The 18,249-nt window shown below is 36.7% G+C and overlaps 1 protein-coding gene across 2 annotated transcripts in view; it reads left to right on the top strand.

Moving 5' to 3' along the window:
• The window catches only part of ZFAND3 (zinc finger AN1-type containing 3), a 134,388-nt gene that overhangs the window by 72,652 nt on the left and 43,487 nt on the right, over positions 1-18,249 (top strand). For both annotated transcript variants that reach the window (XM_030945297.1, XM_030945298.1), the window contains one exon: positions 13,965-14,144. In XM_030945297.1, coding sequence (XP_030801157.1) covers positions 13,965-14,144 — 180 coding nt within the window. The remainder of the gene's footprint in view (positions 1-13,964; positions 14,145-18,249) is intronic.

Here is an 18,249-nt window from a genome sequence, read left to right as displayed (position 1 = left end):
TAAAGCAAGAATAAGAGAAAGTAGCTCAAGAATCAGACAGTGGTAATTTTTCCATACATTATAATGAGCTACTTCAGTGTTCTCTGGAAAAGGAGAGCAAAAGTCAGGAACTGAAAAGCTCTACATGTCAGCTGTGGCATTACTTCATTTAAAGTTATGCTAGTCACTTTGCTGTTAGCAAAATAACAAACTATTTGAGTATTGTGTAATGTTTATAAAGATGTTATAAGTGCTGTTTCTTTTCAGAAGGGCTGGGTGATCTCCTTTTCAAAAATATTTTTTAAGAACAGGTTAGTTTGTCTAGAAGGATTAAGATAATTAAGCAAGATAAAAGCAACAAGCCTTACAATTCACAAGCACAATGGCTGTTTTCCAAATTTTCGTATTAATTGATTTGTGACATTGAGTTGTTCACACAGTATACAGTGAGAAGCTGTATTATTTCTTTTCTGTCATTCTTTCCTCAGCTCCATTTTTTGCTACAACATTGCTTGCTCTCTACAAACTGTTTCCTGTGCACAAGTGAGCAATTCCTAAATAATTCATTAATTTGAATAAAATATTGTTTGTACAGGACCAGCCAAAGCTATGACTAATCAGCACCCTCTCACCAGTTGTGACCAAGGTGCCAGACTAAGCAAATAGGGCAAGCTGTTCTCAAAATTTCTAAAAATACTCAATAAAGAAACCCTTCCTAAATTTGAAATGAATGTTGGTTTCCCGAGTTTGTCATGCATCTCCAGCATGAAATTGGGCTAGTAGCTTAATTTTCCTTATGCATAGCTGTTCCCTATCTCTAAAGACAGTTGGATACCCTTAAAAATCGTTGTAAAAATATAACTAACAGTACTGAAAGTGTATTTGATAATGCTGAAAAGATCACTCAACAGTAAACATTAATTTAACCTTCAGTCATACAGCATGTGACATTTTCCACTCTAAATGGTGTGCAGTTCAATGTAAAGCAGCTTGAAGTAATCCAGTTGAACATACTACAGAAGCTTGGATTTCATCTGCCACCTCTGCCACCATGGTCCCTTCTGGGCTACTAATTTATTTGTCTCTGTTTTTAAAAAAATCTTTTAAATGTGCAAATTTGAATCTGCTAATAAAAGTAGCATCACAACCAGAACTTGAGTTGTTGGTAATTTAATACAGCAGAATTCAAATTGGGACGGACCAGGCAAAGCAGAAGCAGCACAGCTGTTACTGTAAATGTCTGCAAAACATAAAAATGAGTGTTCTTCCTTAAATTAAATATGAAGTCTTGAAATCTTGTAATTGAAAGTTCAGCTTCTGTAATCATACTATTTATCTCAAATGTAGCTGACATGTTCTAGTATAGCCTGGGGAACTTGGAAATGAAGGAAGCAGGAAGCCAGACCAGTGTTGCAGTCAAGATTGAGTTCTGTTCTGAACTGGAAATTGGAGGAGATTATAGATTGCAGTCCCAGAGTGCATTGTAGAGGTCACAAATTAACTAGCAAGGGAGTATGTTGATGCAATTGAATATATGGGTTTCATTTCAGAGGGTTTGTAGTGCTAGTATGTTCTTAGTCATTGCTGAATTTGGCAGGAAGAAGATAGGGCATAACCAGCAACTCTCTTGAGTCTGTGAAATTGAGTGCAGGAGATTTGCAGATGAATTGCCTTTATGAAACAAGATTTAAGATTCAGAGTTTGAGTTCCTATGGAATATCACTACAGTTAGCATGCAGGTCTGCAAATTAATTTCTTAATTGAAAGTCTTGGAGAAAACATGCATTATCTTAGAATTTAGTTCTAGGAAAAGAAAAATGCAGATGTTGGGCTGTGGATTGATTTAATTACCTGAAATCCCTTCATTTTACTTCTGCTTTCAATGGAGCTGCCACTTTTATTTGCTGTGAATGTTAATGTACTAATGTTTACAGAAACCTTGGACAACTAATAGAAAGGCAGATGTTTCCTGATGTTGTCTTCCAGAATATCTAGTGCAGCCTATTTTTTATTTGAATAAATATATAAAACATCTTCTTGTGTGTTTAACCAGTGTTTCTAGAGATAACCCAAGCCCATACTATGAATAAAATTAATGGTTCCATTGCTCCTGTCCCATGTAGAAAAAAAAATTCTTTCATTTTTACCTGTGCTAAATATATTTTTTGTTGAAGTTTATTTTATATTTAGGCATTAAAATGTATCTGGTTTTATATATGTCACTATGGTCCTAGTATATGATTATGAAAATAAAATCTGTACTTCAGAACTGTAACTTCTGAAGTTGTTTGCCTCCGATATTTTAATGCACAGACAAATAGGCAGGATTGAAATGTTACCTCACAGCATTTTAGATGAGGACAAACACTGGAACATCAGTGACAGAGCATTGCAAGTTAGATTTGCTGTCACTGTTTCCAAGCCAAATCTATTGAATGGGTAAATGCTTTGCTCCCCTTTTTTTCATAGATACATTTCTGTTTCTCCAGCAAGATTAGATTTAACATTGGAGATTGTCCTGATCAAAGTTATCATCTAGTGTTCATATATTGAAGAACTTGCAGACTTTAATTAGAAATAGTCAGTGCAATGGATGACAGATTTCTACTGTTGAAGACTGGTGTTTGGTGTACCCTGTATTTGAAGTAATACAGGAAATCCTCGTTTTTTGTTTTTCATCTGCATTTCTATTTGCTGGTTTGAGTGTTGCATGTATTCTTTGTTCAGCTCTGTAGGAAAAATACAACTCTTTGTCTTTTTTTTTTTTTCCAAACAGGGGGTTTGTTTTTAATACTTAGGCAGAATGGGGGAAATTGTAAAGCAAGATGGCAGGGTTGTGAGATTAATTTTTTTTTCCATGCATAGTTGAATTGCTCACTATAATCAGTAGAAGTGGGTATTTCAAGAGAGCCATTTAGGCACTGTCTGTTGTAGTAGTTTTTTTGCTAGTGTTTAATTAAAAATTTATCTTTCAAGTTTGATAATGTGCTGCACAGCAAGGTGGTGCCACTTCACTTTTTTTCCCCCCCTTTTTATTTTTCTTTTTTTTTTTTTTCCCTCCCTCCTCACTGAAGAAAGTAGATGTAGTTTCTGTTTTGGAAAAAAATCTGTAATGGTGCCCAGTCATATGGAAGATGAGTGTTTCTGCTGTCTTTGTTTTATGTGTCAGAAGGAGGATCAAGGGCAAGGTTTTTGTTGATTGTTCGAGATGAAAAGGATGGATTTAGTTACCAAGTTGCTTCTGTTAAATAATCAAATTTGCCGTAGCAGTACTTATTCTAAAATTGATATACATAAAAAGAGACTCTTCAAAAGTGTCTTTATAGAAATAAGGAAGATTTTTTTTTTTCTGCTGAAGATGATTAGAATAGAAATCAATGCAGGGAAGGAAGGTTTTGGAAAATGCAGCCTAATAGAACACCTCCCTCTGGTGGTAGTTATTACAGTTCAGTCTGCTCAGTCACACTGTGACTGGAACCTTCATGGTGGGAATACTACTGCTACTGAAGAGCTAGGAGGGCTTTTTAAAAAGATCATTGAATTGCATATATAGTTTTCTCCTCCCTGGGTATGATGGGGGAGGTTTAAGCTGCTTGACCCCCTTCACTCTGAATTTGTCAGGTAATCCATACTTTCTTCTCCTCCCATCTTCTTTCTGGGATTTGTTGCATTTTGCCATTTGTGCTGGGCTGTAGGAATAGGCTCTGTGGATGTTGGTGCTTTAAGCAGGTAATCAGAACAGTATGCACGAAACAGCTTATAGCTTCTAGCAATCATTTGGCTCATTCTGAAAATTTAATTAATCTCTTAGTTTATTCATTTTTAGCTGCTTGGTCTGAATTTCATGTGCCAGTACTCAGTTAGTTTCCAAAGTAATATCTATGATTACTTGTACTTGAAACACAATTAGCCGCCTTAACTGGAGGAGAATGGTTGCTGTTAACAGTTTATCTTGTAGGGTATTAATGCCAAGAAACATATTATTTCCAAGTTTTTTTTTTTTATCAGCTGAACAGGGATGGGTCATATCCATCAATAAGGCATATGATCTCCCAAAGAGGCTGTAGAATTGTTATGTTTTAGCTCTGTTTAGGCATAACAAGAATGCTTTAAAATGCTTCTTGAAGGCATATTTTTGTTCCTTGCTTTTCATGCCCATTATGCTTCAGAAAGTGTAGCAAACGAGCAGAATGTGTGAGAATAACATTTTTGATCCTTGTTTTCCTTTCTGTTTAGTAAGCATTTTTTTGATGATTTTTCCTGTTCTTTCACAGCATAGTGAAACCTGCTCCTATTCCCCCCATCCAGGCTGAACACTCAAAATGCCTTTAGCTTTGTTTTGTATGTCATTAATAGAAGAACCTGGGAAACCTTGTAAATCTTCTCCAAGGCTCCAGTTGAAAAGCAAAAAATCTGGGACATTTTCATGAGTAGGAGTCCTAATTCCATGACTGTGACACTGTAAAAGTCAGAGAAACAAAACTTTAGACATGGAGGACTGGCTACAGAAGCCCGTTTTTGTGTGCAGGATCCCAACATTGCCAGCATTTAGTTAATGCATTGTTCAAGGTCAGAACGTCACTGCTCTGATTTGCAGGTTGGTGCTTTGATGCTGTAGACTCCCCTTTAAGGGATTCCACACCTGTTGTGCCAGCTACCAACCCTTTGCAAGCCACAGCCCTGGAAATACCACTGGTGAAAGGTTGTTTTTCCGTATCTGCGTTAACTTGGAAATGATAACACAGGAAGTCAGATCACAACAGATCACGGATATGAGAAGCAAAAGGATTGTTTTCTTCTTACTCCTCTTTTATTGCACTTTGTCTTAATATGGAGATACAGACATAGACAAGAGTGGGTGTTTTAGGCAATTTCAGCAATGATTCTCCAGCACTGACAAGCACAAGGATCATAAGAGATGATCATCATAAGAGATGCTTTAAGTCTCATGCCCTTGTTACTTAAAAATAAGGTGAATAGAGGAGAAGTGTATTTATCTGTGTTTGCCACTGAGGGGACAGGAGTGCAACAGTCTGAGGAGAGCAGTTTTTCTTTTCCTTTTTTACACTTCTCTGGTTTCTTTGCATTAAAAGAAACATCAATATCAAAATAGTTACCATTTGTAAGGAAAAAAAAAACACTTAAAAATCCATGAAGTTCAGATATTAACTCAAAAGATTACTTTTTTGTAGCCATTTTGTACCAATTTCAAATGTTGAGATGTGTTCCAGCTTTTTTCTTTGGGACCAATTTGCTAATAATGAAAATGATTGTTGTCTTTGACTTATATTCAACACTTCTAATGCCTTCTTCTAGAAGCATTTTAATAAGAGATAAAGAAACTTTTATTAATTCAAAACTTCGTCATGTTTTGTTGCTCACAGAGAGGCCCAAACAATGTTTATTTTATGTAGGCATTCGATGTCTGTGTCTGATACTTTTGTTCCTAAAGGACTGGAAAATAAATATTTATATTTAAAATTCACTGCGAATAAGCATGGTATGCTTAAGTATGGGCTTGGTTTCTGAGCCATGGTGTTCCATAGTCAAAATGTAATGTAACATGGTGGTTTGTGGCAACCACAACTAGGGAGACTTCTCAGTGTTTGAGCTTTGGGATGTATAAACCTAAGTCAGCTTTTCTTTTCTTTGTCCTTGAGCTCTTGCCTTTTTTTTTTTTTTTTGGATGGTTGGTTTGTTTTTGGTTTGTTTTTTTGTTGTTGCTGGCAGGTTGAACACTACTCTCCAGCATTTCTATATGATTATAGAATGTGGCTGAGGTGATGGTAAGTGGGAGACTACAGCTACTCCCTTAAGCTTCTGGACTCCTTGCATAGTTAATAAGCTCTGGAGCTTGGAGCTAAGGCAGCAAGGGGTCAGATGAGATTTCAGTAAGTGTTCTCACTTGTATGATTAAAACATTACTTCAGTTTTCTTCATATTATTGTAGATTATTGAAGTTACAGATTGCTCATATAAACGATTGCAAAGTTGTTGTCCCAACAAGTGAGGACTGTCAGACTGGGAGTTTCCTCTCCACACTTTCCTGTAGCTGGTTTGTATGAAAGGCAGATGTGTATTACAGCAAGAAGCATCAGGTTGCAGTAAGATTGAGAAGGGTGGGAAGATTACCCCTTATACTTCATTATTACTGCTTTGGTGGTAAAACCTAAATAGTGAGAAAGTACTAAATCTTCCTTGCGGACACATTTCAAAGTGTTTGATTGGCTCTGGGAAAATGAGACCAGGAAATGGGAGTGCCTGCTCTCCCTTTTCTTCTAGAACAGCCTCTGGGCTGTTCAAAGGAAAAGAATCTGATAAATAAGTGATTCTGGGAGATGTTTTGACAGTTTCAGTATTGGTAGTTATTAAGGTGCCCTAACTGAAGATAAGGGTGAGGGAACTGATGAGTGGTTTACTACTAAGCAAGGTTTGATCTGCTGCAGAGGCCTTTGGTCCCTTGTGAAAATCCTGTCAGTTTATGACGTAGTCAAACATTTGGGAATGCTTGAACCATAAATGTGACTATTATTGACAGAAAATGAGGCAAATGTACACGTTAATTGGAATCACATAAATTAGACTGGAGGAATTAATTAAAAAATAATAGACATGTGTCTTGAAATTGGAAGGTTCTCTCTAGATATTGGAAAGGGCATGGTAAGGTGACTCGAAAGATAGCTCCAGTATAAGAAAAGCTAATTGAAACATTTCTTTTATTAAAATAATAGTTCTTATGTGTCCAGAATAAATATGAGTTGTAATTAAATTCTGTCATTTAACAATCCCATTTTCAAGATCTCTCATTTATTATATAAGCACCTTGAAAAGTTCACTTCATTAGTTTGTTTCATAGGACTCGCTGCTTTTGCAAAGTGCTTGGTTTATGGGTTCATGGGTCAGTTTCCTCCACCAGAACAAATGTTACTCTCCCTTTAGGTGATAAGTTTTGATGTCTCATCACTCTGAATTTAGTTCAAACTTGTGCATTTACTAATCTGTTTAGTTTCATGAAGGGACAGTAATACTGAAAGAATTCTAGTGAAAAACATACCATAGTTTAGGGGAATAGTAGAGGTGCAGTTTTTAGGAGTTGTGTGCTGCTCTTAATCAGTTTTATGCTTGCTTTTTTGAGCATTTTCTAGAATTGTCTGTTGTAAAATGCCCACGTCACACGTTTTCCAAGTTATCTTTGAGAGCAAATTCTACAGATCACAGCTGCTTAGATGTTTTCCCTAGGTACTTTTTAAAAATTTTCCCATGTTTAATTCTGTTGTATCTCTGCTGTATTACCCTTGGATCACGTTAAATGTTTGTTCTTTTTAAGTAACAGATGGGTCTTCAAATGGCTGCAGGATTTTACTTTTCCTGGCTGTTAAGTAGTGGAGTTCCTTGTCTTGTTTCTTGGAGTTGCTAAAATTGTTGAGATTGCCATCTTTAGCAGAGGAGCATTGTAAGAGTCCTTGGCAAGGTGCCCACTCAGTTGGTGTCTTACTAGTCCACTCTGGTATATACCCTTCCTAATGAATACCCTCTCCACGTATCATTGAAAAATAAAACATTTCTTGCAGTCATGATGGAGTGGTTTGTTTTCCTCAGTTAAATTTCATGCTTTACCCTTGCACTGGTCTATTACCAATATCCTTTGATACAGATTCAAGAATCTGTAGAGTGTCAATTAGTTGGGTATTAAATTATCGTCATGTCCTAGTTTTACCAGATGCAGGTGCTGTATAAGCCAGCCCCTCACTGGTTTTAGGTTTTGCAATGTAACAGTGCCTTCAAGTAGGCCTTTTTCACTGTATGTGCTCTATAATAAATTAAAGTATGAATGCTAACTGTGGATCTTAGGGATTCTCTAACAGGAAATTTAAAGTCAATTGTAAAAATAGGAGTTTACTCTTCATGGCTTCAGCACTTTGGATCCTGTAAAAGTCAATAATATTTATTTGTTTTCATGTTGGTGAGTTTTCTGGAATAATGAAATTTTAGTTGGAATAATGTAAGCCTACTACATTACGTAAGAATGGGAAATGTGACACCAGGGTACATAAGTTTTCAGTGACCTTGTTCCTGTACTGAAATAGCTACAGTAAGCAAATTGTCATTATCAGGCAGAGCAAGGAGTATTTGTTCTGTGGGGTAGCCATTCTCAGGGGATACTTTGTAGATGATAATGAAATTCCTATTTCATCAATTTAGGATTTCACAACTGCTTTGAAAATGATGGGATCATATGCTGTAAAAATGGCAATATTTTTCATGTCTGTTGTGCACTGTGTTATAAGCCTGGTTAATACAGTTGCTGTAGTTTCTTTTGTACAAAACTGCATTTTCCTTCCTTAAAAACATGTCTGCATATATAATAATGACCTGGATCTTAAGTTGAAGGTCATCTCTAACAATGTTATGCTTGTTGTCTCAATAGTCTTTACTTATTAGCTATTCATGAATTTTCTTGCTAAATAATAAGCAAAATCTGGTAGTCAAATCTAGATCTTCCTGTGTAACTTTGGAGAAGAATCATTTTATTGAGCCAAGGGAAATAAGGTTTTTTATGGAATGTCATATTTAAGCAAGGAATGTCTTTTTGGAGAGAAAACCAGGTCAAAACACATCATCATCAGACTTCCTCCCACCCATCAAAAACCCAACCAACCAAAACAAACAAAAAACTCTACAACAAAACCCCCACCAAGCTAAATCCCCAAAATCTTGATACATTTCATAAGATTTACAAATAAGGCAGTGTTATATACCTTGGTCCTTATTCCTGAGTGATAAATACATGTAATTGCAGCTCTGTTGTCTCAGTGTTTGCCACTCTTGCAGATGCATCTTTTTTATTTTGCCTTTGTAAAACTTCTGTGCTTATTTGAAAAGACAATGAAATGCTTATGAAAAACTCAATATATGCAATATGCAAAGCTCAGTGTTATTTGAAATGTATTAATAATGTGTTGCAATTTTTAAAAGTATAGCAATCATAGAGGATAACTTAGCATAAAGAACTCATTTCAGTTTTTCTTCATGAAGAAGAAAAGCTGAAAAAATGAGAAAATGTTGTATTTATGAATAAAATCCCAAAGAGGCTGAATAACTTTCCTGTATCATACATGCTTATAACTCTAAATAAAGTTGTTTTACAGAAAATCACCTTTCTAGTATTTTTACTGTTTAATTCTTTTAGTACTTTGTACTGTGAAAATGTTGAGATCTGCTGATAGTTCATATAAGAATATACTGCAATTGTAGTTTTGTACTTTGCAGTCTAATATATTTTATTTATATATTTATAAATATAATTTACTGTAATTAATGCATACCTCTGATACCTTTTTATGACTTTGTTTGTCACCTCTTAATGCAAATGCTTGTGCATATTCTATGGTGCATTCCCCTAATAGCCAGATATCTGTGTTTATTCTTCAAGTGGGCTAATGCATCTTTCTGTCTGCATGTTATTTAAAAGGAAAAAAAGCTAAAACTTCTCTTTCCAAGTGGAGTTTTATTGCCAGACCATTCCTGGAGCTCTAGGTTACATTCAGTATGTACTGAAAGTGGAGGTTTTATCCATCTCACCTTATTTTATTATGCAAAAAGTAGTTATGTATGAATGACACTTGAAATGCCTTCAGTAAGCTATGAACCAGAGAAGTTAGTGAAGAGTTCTCAATAGGTGAATGAAATCTTTGGGCCTTTCAGTACTATTCCCTGGCCATATATGAACAGTTTCTCTGTTCTCAGTTCTGTGAACAGACACATGAAGAAAAGAAAAAAAAGGCCATAACTTGAAGATTTCCCAGTAGCAGTTTCAATGTCATAACATTTGTTACTTCCCATGGAGTACTCTCAGAAAGCAGTTCCTTTTAATTTTGGAGCTGTTTTCTGAGAAGAATACTACAAGTCTGTTGTGTACATTGGGATACTAATGGACTGGAGACATTTGATGTTAACATTAATTTATGCTCTGTAAAAGAACAAGTTGTTCTGGGAATAAAAAACATGCAGATTGTGCATTTAATGCAGTGTAAGAAGCTAACACTCTGCAACTAACCTTTTTGCTAGCTCACATTGCTAAGTTATGGGAACTGTAGGATTGAAGAGTAAGGAAGTGTAATATTTCTTATCGGTTAAAAGAATTACTTTAAAGACTCTGATTTTCTTCCCTTAGCAAGCTGTTTACTCTGACCCCTCTTCCATCACGTATTTAAATGAACTTATTCTTTTTAATTAAACATCTGTTTTAGGTCAGAGAATAGGAATTGTTTGTAACTTAGACTCTCAAAAAAAAAAAAAAAAAAAAACCCAAAAGGAGATTTTTGGAGATAGCATGATGTCTTATGCCATAGCAAGAATGCAGATGAAGAAACAGTCTGGCTTAGTGCTAAGTCATTTCATGTAGTACTTTGACATGCCTGTCTTTTTCAGAAGAAATGCTTTGTGATATGCAGATAATGTTCATACTTACCATTTGCCTTAAGTTTTAACTGACTGTAATCACAGAGGTTACCAGAAGCTGTGAAGGGTCATTTCCTGCTTAGTCACAGAGCCCTTAATTAAGCAAAAGTCCAGAACTCAAGATTTTCTTCAGTATTTTATTGGATATTGATGGCTAAAGAAGGCTACATACTGAAATTGGGACTGTCTGATTTCCTGTGTCACAGAATCAAGTATTTTAGGGGTGGAAGGGGTTGGATGTCCTAAATATTTGTTCTTGAGGCAATGGATGAAATGAACATGTTGGGAAGATGGGCTCTTGCAGGTTGCTCACCATAGCTTGGTAACAGTAACTGGACAACTGAGCTTGAAAATTTTAGGGCTGTGCAGAAAGTGTGATTTTGTGTGGCAACTCCAGTTTTATGGGCTAGAATCAGAAGCTGTAAAGGCAATGGCTTTCATTCGTTGTCTTATTAATAAAAATGGGCAAAAGATTGTCCTGCAAAAGAAGGTCTTACCTGAAGTCTGGAAACAAATGCAACTTCTTGCCTTCCTTTAGTCTAAGCTATTAGAATGCATTGTATATATAGAATATGAAGTGATTGAATCATGTCTGTCCATTCACATAGTTGTTGTTTTGCTTACAAAGAAATACTAAGCAACAAAACAAAAATAACACTCTTAGTATTAATATCCAGTGCACGAGAGCTCTGAGATATGCTGTTCTTACTCAGCTATTTGAGATACTGGGTGTGTAACCCTTGAACTCAAAGCAAAAGGATTTTGGAGCTTGAAGCAGCTGACAGCTGCTTATTCTTAGCAGCTTTTCTACCAAGCAGTAATAGTTTATTGAAAGTATTTCATGCATTTTATTGATAGATCTTTCCCTCTACTATTTCCCCATGTTTGCAGGAAAGAGCAAATTTTCATGGGTTATTTTGATGCTGACTCCACCATATTGTAAACAACAGGATACTTTGCAGTTTAACCAAAAAAAAAAAAAAAAAACCAAACTCCACAGCCACCCCAAAAAGCCCCAAAAACCAAACCCACCAAATATGAAGGCAGTGGAGAAAGGGAGACAATGTTGAGAGGAAAAAGAATACATCTTTTCGAACAAATGGAGAAGGCTTGTGTTAAAAATTGCAAAGATGCATTTCATTAACTAGGAATGGGCAGTGCAGGTTTTGTGGACTTTCAGTCAACCTTGTGCATTTTGGCACAGATTTTGCTAGTATAGTGACAGTCTCAGGAAAAATTAAAAAAAAATAAATTAAAGTGTTTCTCATGCCTTTCCAATTAAATAGGAACTTCTACATATGGTGATTAATGTCTTGCCAAGTCTTGTTCTGGTTTTTCCTTGTTGAGATTATTAGGTGAGGTCATTGTTCTGTCAACAGAATTGCATTCTGATTTTAATCAGAATAAAGCTTACCTTTCAAAACTTGCCAGGGTCTTGCCTGTATCATGTGTGTATTTTTGTTTTATTTGTTAAGCATTTAAGGCTTAACTGGATTTATTCAGGCTCAGCTCTCCTGGAAATACTATATTGCTTGCAGAAGAGCAAGGTGATCTGCTAGTTATTTGTGTTAATGAGAGTTCTGGTTTACAGAAGCCAAATGCCCCCCAATACATGGATGAAATTCAAAGGCAAGCTGCAGTTACAGTTCTTGTGTTTGGGTGCTTGGGATCATCAGTCGTAAGGCTTTTCTCAAGTACTGTTGTCTGTAATGAAGAAGGGGCTAAAACAGGGGCAGGAGGTGTTCTTGTGTTCCACTCAACTGAGCAGGCTGAAACTTTTTTGAAAGTTAATTGATTTGCAGTCTGAGTAAAAGTTCTGAACAGGAGGTCATGGGTTAAGGGAGGCAAAGAGCATTTCACTGCCATGGTGGACTTTGCTGCTGCAGCAGCTCTGAACTGTTAAAATTGCAGCAGCTGCCTGATTGTGGCTGGTGCAGAAAAGTGTCTGAAGCCTTCTTGATTGTACAAACACACAAATAAAATCCAGAAGCCCAGTTTGGGTTAGACTTTGTTGATACCTAGTGAGGCATGAATAGAACATCTCCCTGAGTCCTGTAACTCATCCCCGACACAAAGCTTCCCACTGGTTTTTCAGAGCTGTATTGTGGAGGTGGATGATTTCCTGTCCACCACCTTCTCCCTCCTTCTCCTCATTCTCCCCCTCCTCTTCCCTGGCTTTGAGCTTGCTCCTCTCCTATCTGGACTTCTGTCTGACTCTTCCCCTGCAGAAGTTAAGGTTTAGTTTCTGGCAAATCACTTAAATCCTAAATCAGCATTCAGAGGCTGTTTGACTGTAGTGCTTCCCAATCCCAGTGAGTCATGTTGGCAACCTGTGTTTCTAACACATCATCATCTGCAAATATTTATAGACTGCTCTGTTTTCTTCTCTATCATGACATAATAATGAGCAACCAAATATTGATTTATCTATGTATTTATGTATTGAATAAATTCTACCCTTGTATGTAATTTAGAAAAAATGTACTTAAATACCAAGTGGTGGTGCACTTCAGCTGTCTTTTTACAAGGAATACATGAGAGAACTGGATGCTAAGCGAACCAAAATTCACTTGGTTGGCAGGTGTGCTTCCCAGAGGCAGAGTGTACCAGACTGAAATCCAGTTGTGTAGCTGGTAGACTAATGCTATAATCAATCATATATCAGGACTGCAGATGTGGGAAGAAGCTTCCAGTGGGGAATTTGCACTTGAAAATATTTCCCCTCAAACCTGAATCTGGTTTGGAGGCAAGGTAAGCTGGAGGGTGGCATTTGTCAAACACATGGGATTTGGACTATGGGGGCAGTTTGGAAACAAGTGTGACTTGGCATTTGCTGATAATAAAAGAAAACTTTGAAGCCAAATCGTTTGCACACACCTTCAATGTATTTTAGTGATTTACCTTCCATACCTAACTCTCTGCTCTTAGATCAGTGGGCAGCTTTTAGTGCCAGTGTTGGAGTAAGTGAAGGAAGGAGGGAACACCCCAAACTTCCACCCACTTCCTCCCACACATTCCTCTGCAAATACCCATCAACCGATGATGCAGAGGCAATCCCTCACCAGCTCCCCATGCTAACCTGGCACTGTCTACACTGGCTTTGCCAAAACTGTTTCTGGTGGGATTTTGTATAATAGCAGTGAAAAATGTAATGTTCCCATAGTGCTGTATTACATGCCTTGGTTCTTCCCTCACTGGATGTCTGCTTCCTTTATATTTCTGTACATGCTTTGTGTAAACCCTTTTAAAAATGGTACTGTGTGCTATGGTGAGCTTTGAATATTCTTGGGTGGCTGGGGTAACAAGACCTTCGTATAATTCTGAAAATGCTTTTTCTCCAACAAATAACTTTAAAGTTATTTTAAATCTGAAGTAAAAATTTGAAGGCTGCTGTTTGTATTTATCAAAGTGATGATACCTCTGGCAGTGTTTTGAGCTTATTTTTATTACGTGGGGGTTTTTGCATAAAATTTGATGATTAGACTGAGCAAATGTGGTGACGTATGAAATCTTGGTTTTGCTAGATTTCCAGAAGAAACAGCCAGACGATGACTCTACTCCCAGCACAAGCAACAGCCAGTCAGATTTGTTCTCTGGGGAAACGAACAGTGACAACAGCAATACCTCTCTAACCACGCAGGCCGCTAACTCCAACCAGCAACTTTTGACAGAACTGAATGTAACTTCACCCAGCAAAGAGGAATGTAAGTGCACGAGTATGTAGTGAAAGCAAAGGAGGCATAAACTTTTTGCTTTGTTCTCAGGTTTATGTTTCACTGACTTCCTCTGGAAGTTATTGCCCTGGCTTTTGGGGTGAAGGAGAAAGTTAGAAGCCATTCACAAAATGGACATTGATGTCTTTAACTAAAGAACAAATAGTTTTTAACGAACTTCACATTTGATATATTGTATTTCATGTATATGTAAGCCATTTGATGTGTGGGAAAGAATTTTATTGTGAGAAATTCCTTCTCACATTAGTGGTAAATTTGTATGTATATTCTAGCATCAACACCGGTACCTTGTGAAATTTGACTTTAAAACACGTTGGTTTTTAATTACTGTGGTTGCACAGAACATTGACTGTAATGTGTGTTTGTCTAGATTGCTACTTGCATACAAATATAACTTGTTTTGTGTGGTAATTTATCTATTCTTTCGTGACCTATCTTTTGTCTTTATTGAACTGTCAGGCAAAAATTCTCTCTGAAGGTAAGTTAGAATGCTTAGCAAACACAGTGAGATAAAATTGACTTTTAAATTATTCTAAACCTCTGTATAAAGTTCATCTTGCATCTAATATATTGAGTTGTAAGATCTGCATTCCACAACCTAAGCTCCAGTGTGTAATTTGTAGCTTCATTTTTCTCCAGTAGTAGATTTATTTTAGAAGGTGCTCTATGGAGAGAAACCCCCTTGAGCTGAGATTACTTTAGGTTGTGGCTAGTGAACAGATCTACACATTGCAGGAATATACTTGTTTTTCAGTAGGAAATTTGCAAGAGCTACTCTGGTTCTTGAACATTTAGGCAACTGCTGGAAATAGCGATGTTGACAAAGCACTAGGACTAGCGCATGTTGCTTTCAGTTGTGTTAGCTATTTGCTTAGGATGGTTTTGCTGAGTTGTCAAAGTATTTATTCTGTGTACAGGTATGAAGAGTTTTTAATTATGCAGGTTGGCTGTGGACAAAGTATTGGACTAACTAAAGTAAAATTTTTAAACTGTAGTGATATTATCTCGCTTGTATTGTGAGTAATACAAGTGCTCAAATGTGGGTGTTCTGTGACGAGTTCTTGTCATAAGACTAAGCTTGCCATGTCACTCTTGTCTCTGCTTTGTGTACACAATTGCTGCTGACCACCCTTCCATCTCTTCCTTCTGTTCAGTGCTTCTTCAGGGGAAACCTGTAGCCTGCTGTAAAAACAAGGCCTTAAAACAAGCTTCCTGGGGAATTCAGGAAAGCACATTATGCTTCAGCAGCACGTTTGGACCTTCACAGTGCAGGGGACTTAGAGCACCTTGCTTGCTTATTAGCCAGTGTCACAGGGTGCTTCTGTAGTGCTTACTGGGTCACCTTTCCTGAAAATTTGTTCAGGTAGAAATGAAATTGTGTTACAACAAAGTGTTTTTGTTGTGACTGAGAAAGATTTGGTAAATGGGAAAGTGATTACAGGAATGGGAAAGAAGTTAAATAGTGTCTTTTGTTGTGAATTACTGTGAGCTTGTGAGCATACACTGAACATGATGGACATTAGGCAGCACAGCCTGCAGAGCATTTGAAAATATTACCTATTAAAAAAACTCTATTTATGACTTCCTGCTGGGATGTTTTTAAGTGAAATACAGTTGAGAGATTTACTTACAGCTCTGCCTTCTCTCACATCCCCACAACCTCTTTAATGAAGCTTAATATCATTTATCAGAAATAATTATGTACAGATGGAGATTTTCTGATGGATAATGACCTCATTGTGCAAGGTTCTTTCCTTTAATGAAGAATGCCCAGACTTAAATGTCTTGTGGATTTTAGTTTGAGGTTATCTTTTTCTGTGCAGTATTTATTTATTTTGCAGTACATTCTGTAAAGTATGCACTGCTTTTAGGACAGCTATGTTCTTCAAAGACTGATACTTCTCACTGTGTGTGATGGCATACAGCTGTGTTCTGTTCTGAATAGAATTGTGGTAATTCACCAGAAATCATTGTATGGAATCACTTTGGTAATCCTTATCCAAGTGTGGGAAAATTGATCTAATTGGGAAGGATCCTCATATTTCATTCCACTCACCTCTCTTTCCTTTCAAGATTTTGAGGAGAGTCTTGCATCAAGGCATTTGTCACAGTACTTGAGTTCACAGGGTAAACAGAGGGGACAAAATTGCAGCAAGTCATTTAGGCAATTAAAGTCATTTATGTTACAACAACTGAAGAAAACCATAGAAATCACGTGTTGTAAGACTCATCTTCTGTGTCAGAGAAAGGGTTTTTGTACTTGTTTTTAAATAGTTATTTCCTTTTTATCACAGAATGAATTATATAAGAGAAAATTTCCTTGAACTATATTTTGCAGGAGTTCAGTTTGACAGTGTGCAAGCATTTATGTGGTTTTTTGTTACTGTTTTGATTTTATGTCAGAGTTGCATTTGCATTCCTGAGTGTCCTACATATGCAACCAGGTTGTAGTGACTTTTCCATCTCCCACCAGCCTCAGTTCTGAAGAGCTACCTACCACAACAGCTGCTGTGCCTTCTAATATCTCTCCCCCTTATAGGTGAAAGGTAGTTCTCAGTATTATATTTACAGTCAACAAAAATGTGATAAAAATTTATACCCAGTAGTTCTCAATATTATTACAGTCAACAAAAATGTGTTAAAATTTATACACAGAGACAATGACACAACTTCGGTAATCTTTTTCCCTCCTTCACATGTGTTTGATCTTGTATGATAAATCAATCTACTAATCATTGATTTTTTTAAAAATTCTGTTGAAATTGGTGAGGGGGAATTCTATGGAATTTTTTTTCTTCCCCCTTCAGATATACTTCTTGAGTTGCCTGTTTCTTTCCAAAACTTTCAGGTCTCAACAGTTGCGGTAAATTTTCTGAAATAAACTTGCAGACAAAGAGTAATATTGATATTGATATAGCTCTAGTTAGTCTAGAGCTGCATGGATTTTACTGATCCATTTCTTAACAAGTAGTTAAATCAGTCTAACTTTTGTTCTGCTGCTGCTTTATGTGCAGATAAGTTTAATCTGCTCACATTTGTCCTTCCATGTCCTTCTTTCATTTAGGAGCTCCTAATGGTAGTTATTTTAGCATCAGTCACTATATCAGCCAGTTCCTCTGTCAAAAATTTCCCTTTCATATTGGGTGGGCAAGGTTTTTGATTATTTCTAGCAGACAGGAAAAAATGGATTTGACAATGGCCCTCACTTCTCTATGTCCTTACCTTCAGCCACCAGCATTCTTAAAAAATAAAGGCAGCTTATTAAGCAGGGTTCTATGTATTTTGGTAGAGAAAAGGTCACACTGCACATGAAATAATTTTGCTTAGTTTCAGGCCTTCAATGCTTTCTTTGGGGCTGTCACATCATTTTTCTGTCACTGTATGAGCAGAGCTAAAGCTGGTTCTGTGCAGGTTTGAAATTAACTGTGTTGTTATGTGACAGGAGAAATGTCAATGTGAAGAACACTGACTGTGGCAGCTTGATCAAATTTGGTATTTCAGTAGTTTTTAGCTTCAGCTGACAGGATTTTATTTTAATTGTGTGCTTAACTTTTCTTGGCCTTCTTGAATAGCAAGAACCACAATTGAAAAAGGACAAAAGGAATATCTGCTGTTTCTAAAAGAGTTAAATGCTTTTCATTCCTGTGTTGAAGAATTTATAAGAAGATAAACAAAGATCATTACTGCTGTGAATGTCAGAAAATACGCTGGAGATTTCAGCCCAGAAAGACGGTGATGATCACTGACCACACCTTACCTCTCTGTGGGGGCTGAATTTTAGATGCCCAAATACAGAGGTATTTCATGACTGGATGTCTCTAAATTTTGGCTAGTTTCTGTATACCCTTCAGAACTTGAGCCATTGCACATCAAAATGAGAACACTTTTGTCTCAAACATTTAAATTTGCAAGATAAGGTTAGAAAAATGCTTTATAACATCTTTATTTTATTAAGCATTTGTGTGCTGTGGAAGCACTTGAAGTACCCCCAGTGATGGAGTAATTTTAGTGAAGCTAATGTGCATTAAGTGTACTAGTCCTAGACAAAGATGCAGTAGGCTTCTATAAGAGATAT

This window comes from Camarhynchus parvulus, chromosome 3, assembly GCF_901933205.1.
Source record: "Camarhynchus parvulus chromosome 3, STF_HiC, whole genome shotgun sequence".
In the NCBI taxonomy this organism is placed as follows: Eukaryota; Metazoa; Chordata; class Aves; order Passeriformes; family Thraupidae; genus Camarhynchus; species Camarhynchus parvulus.
Note: the sequence above shows the minus strand (reverse complement) of the source record. Positions and strands in the feature narration are given on the sequence as shown.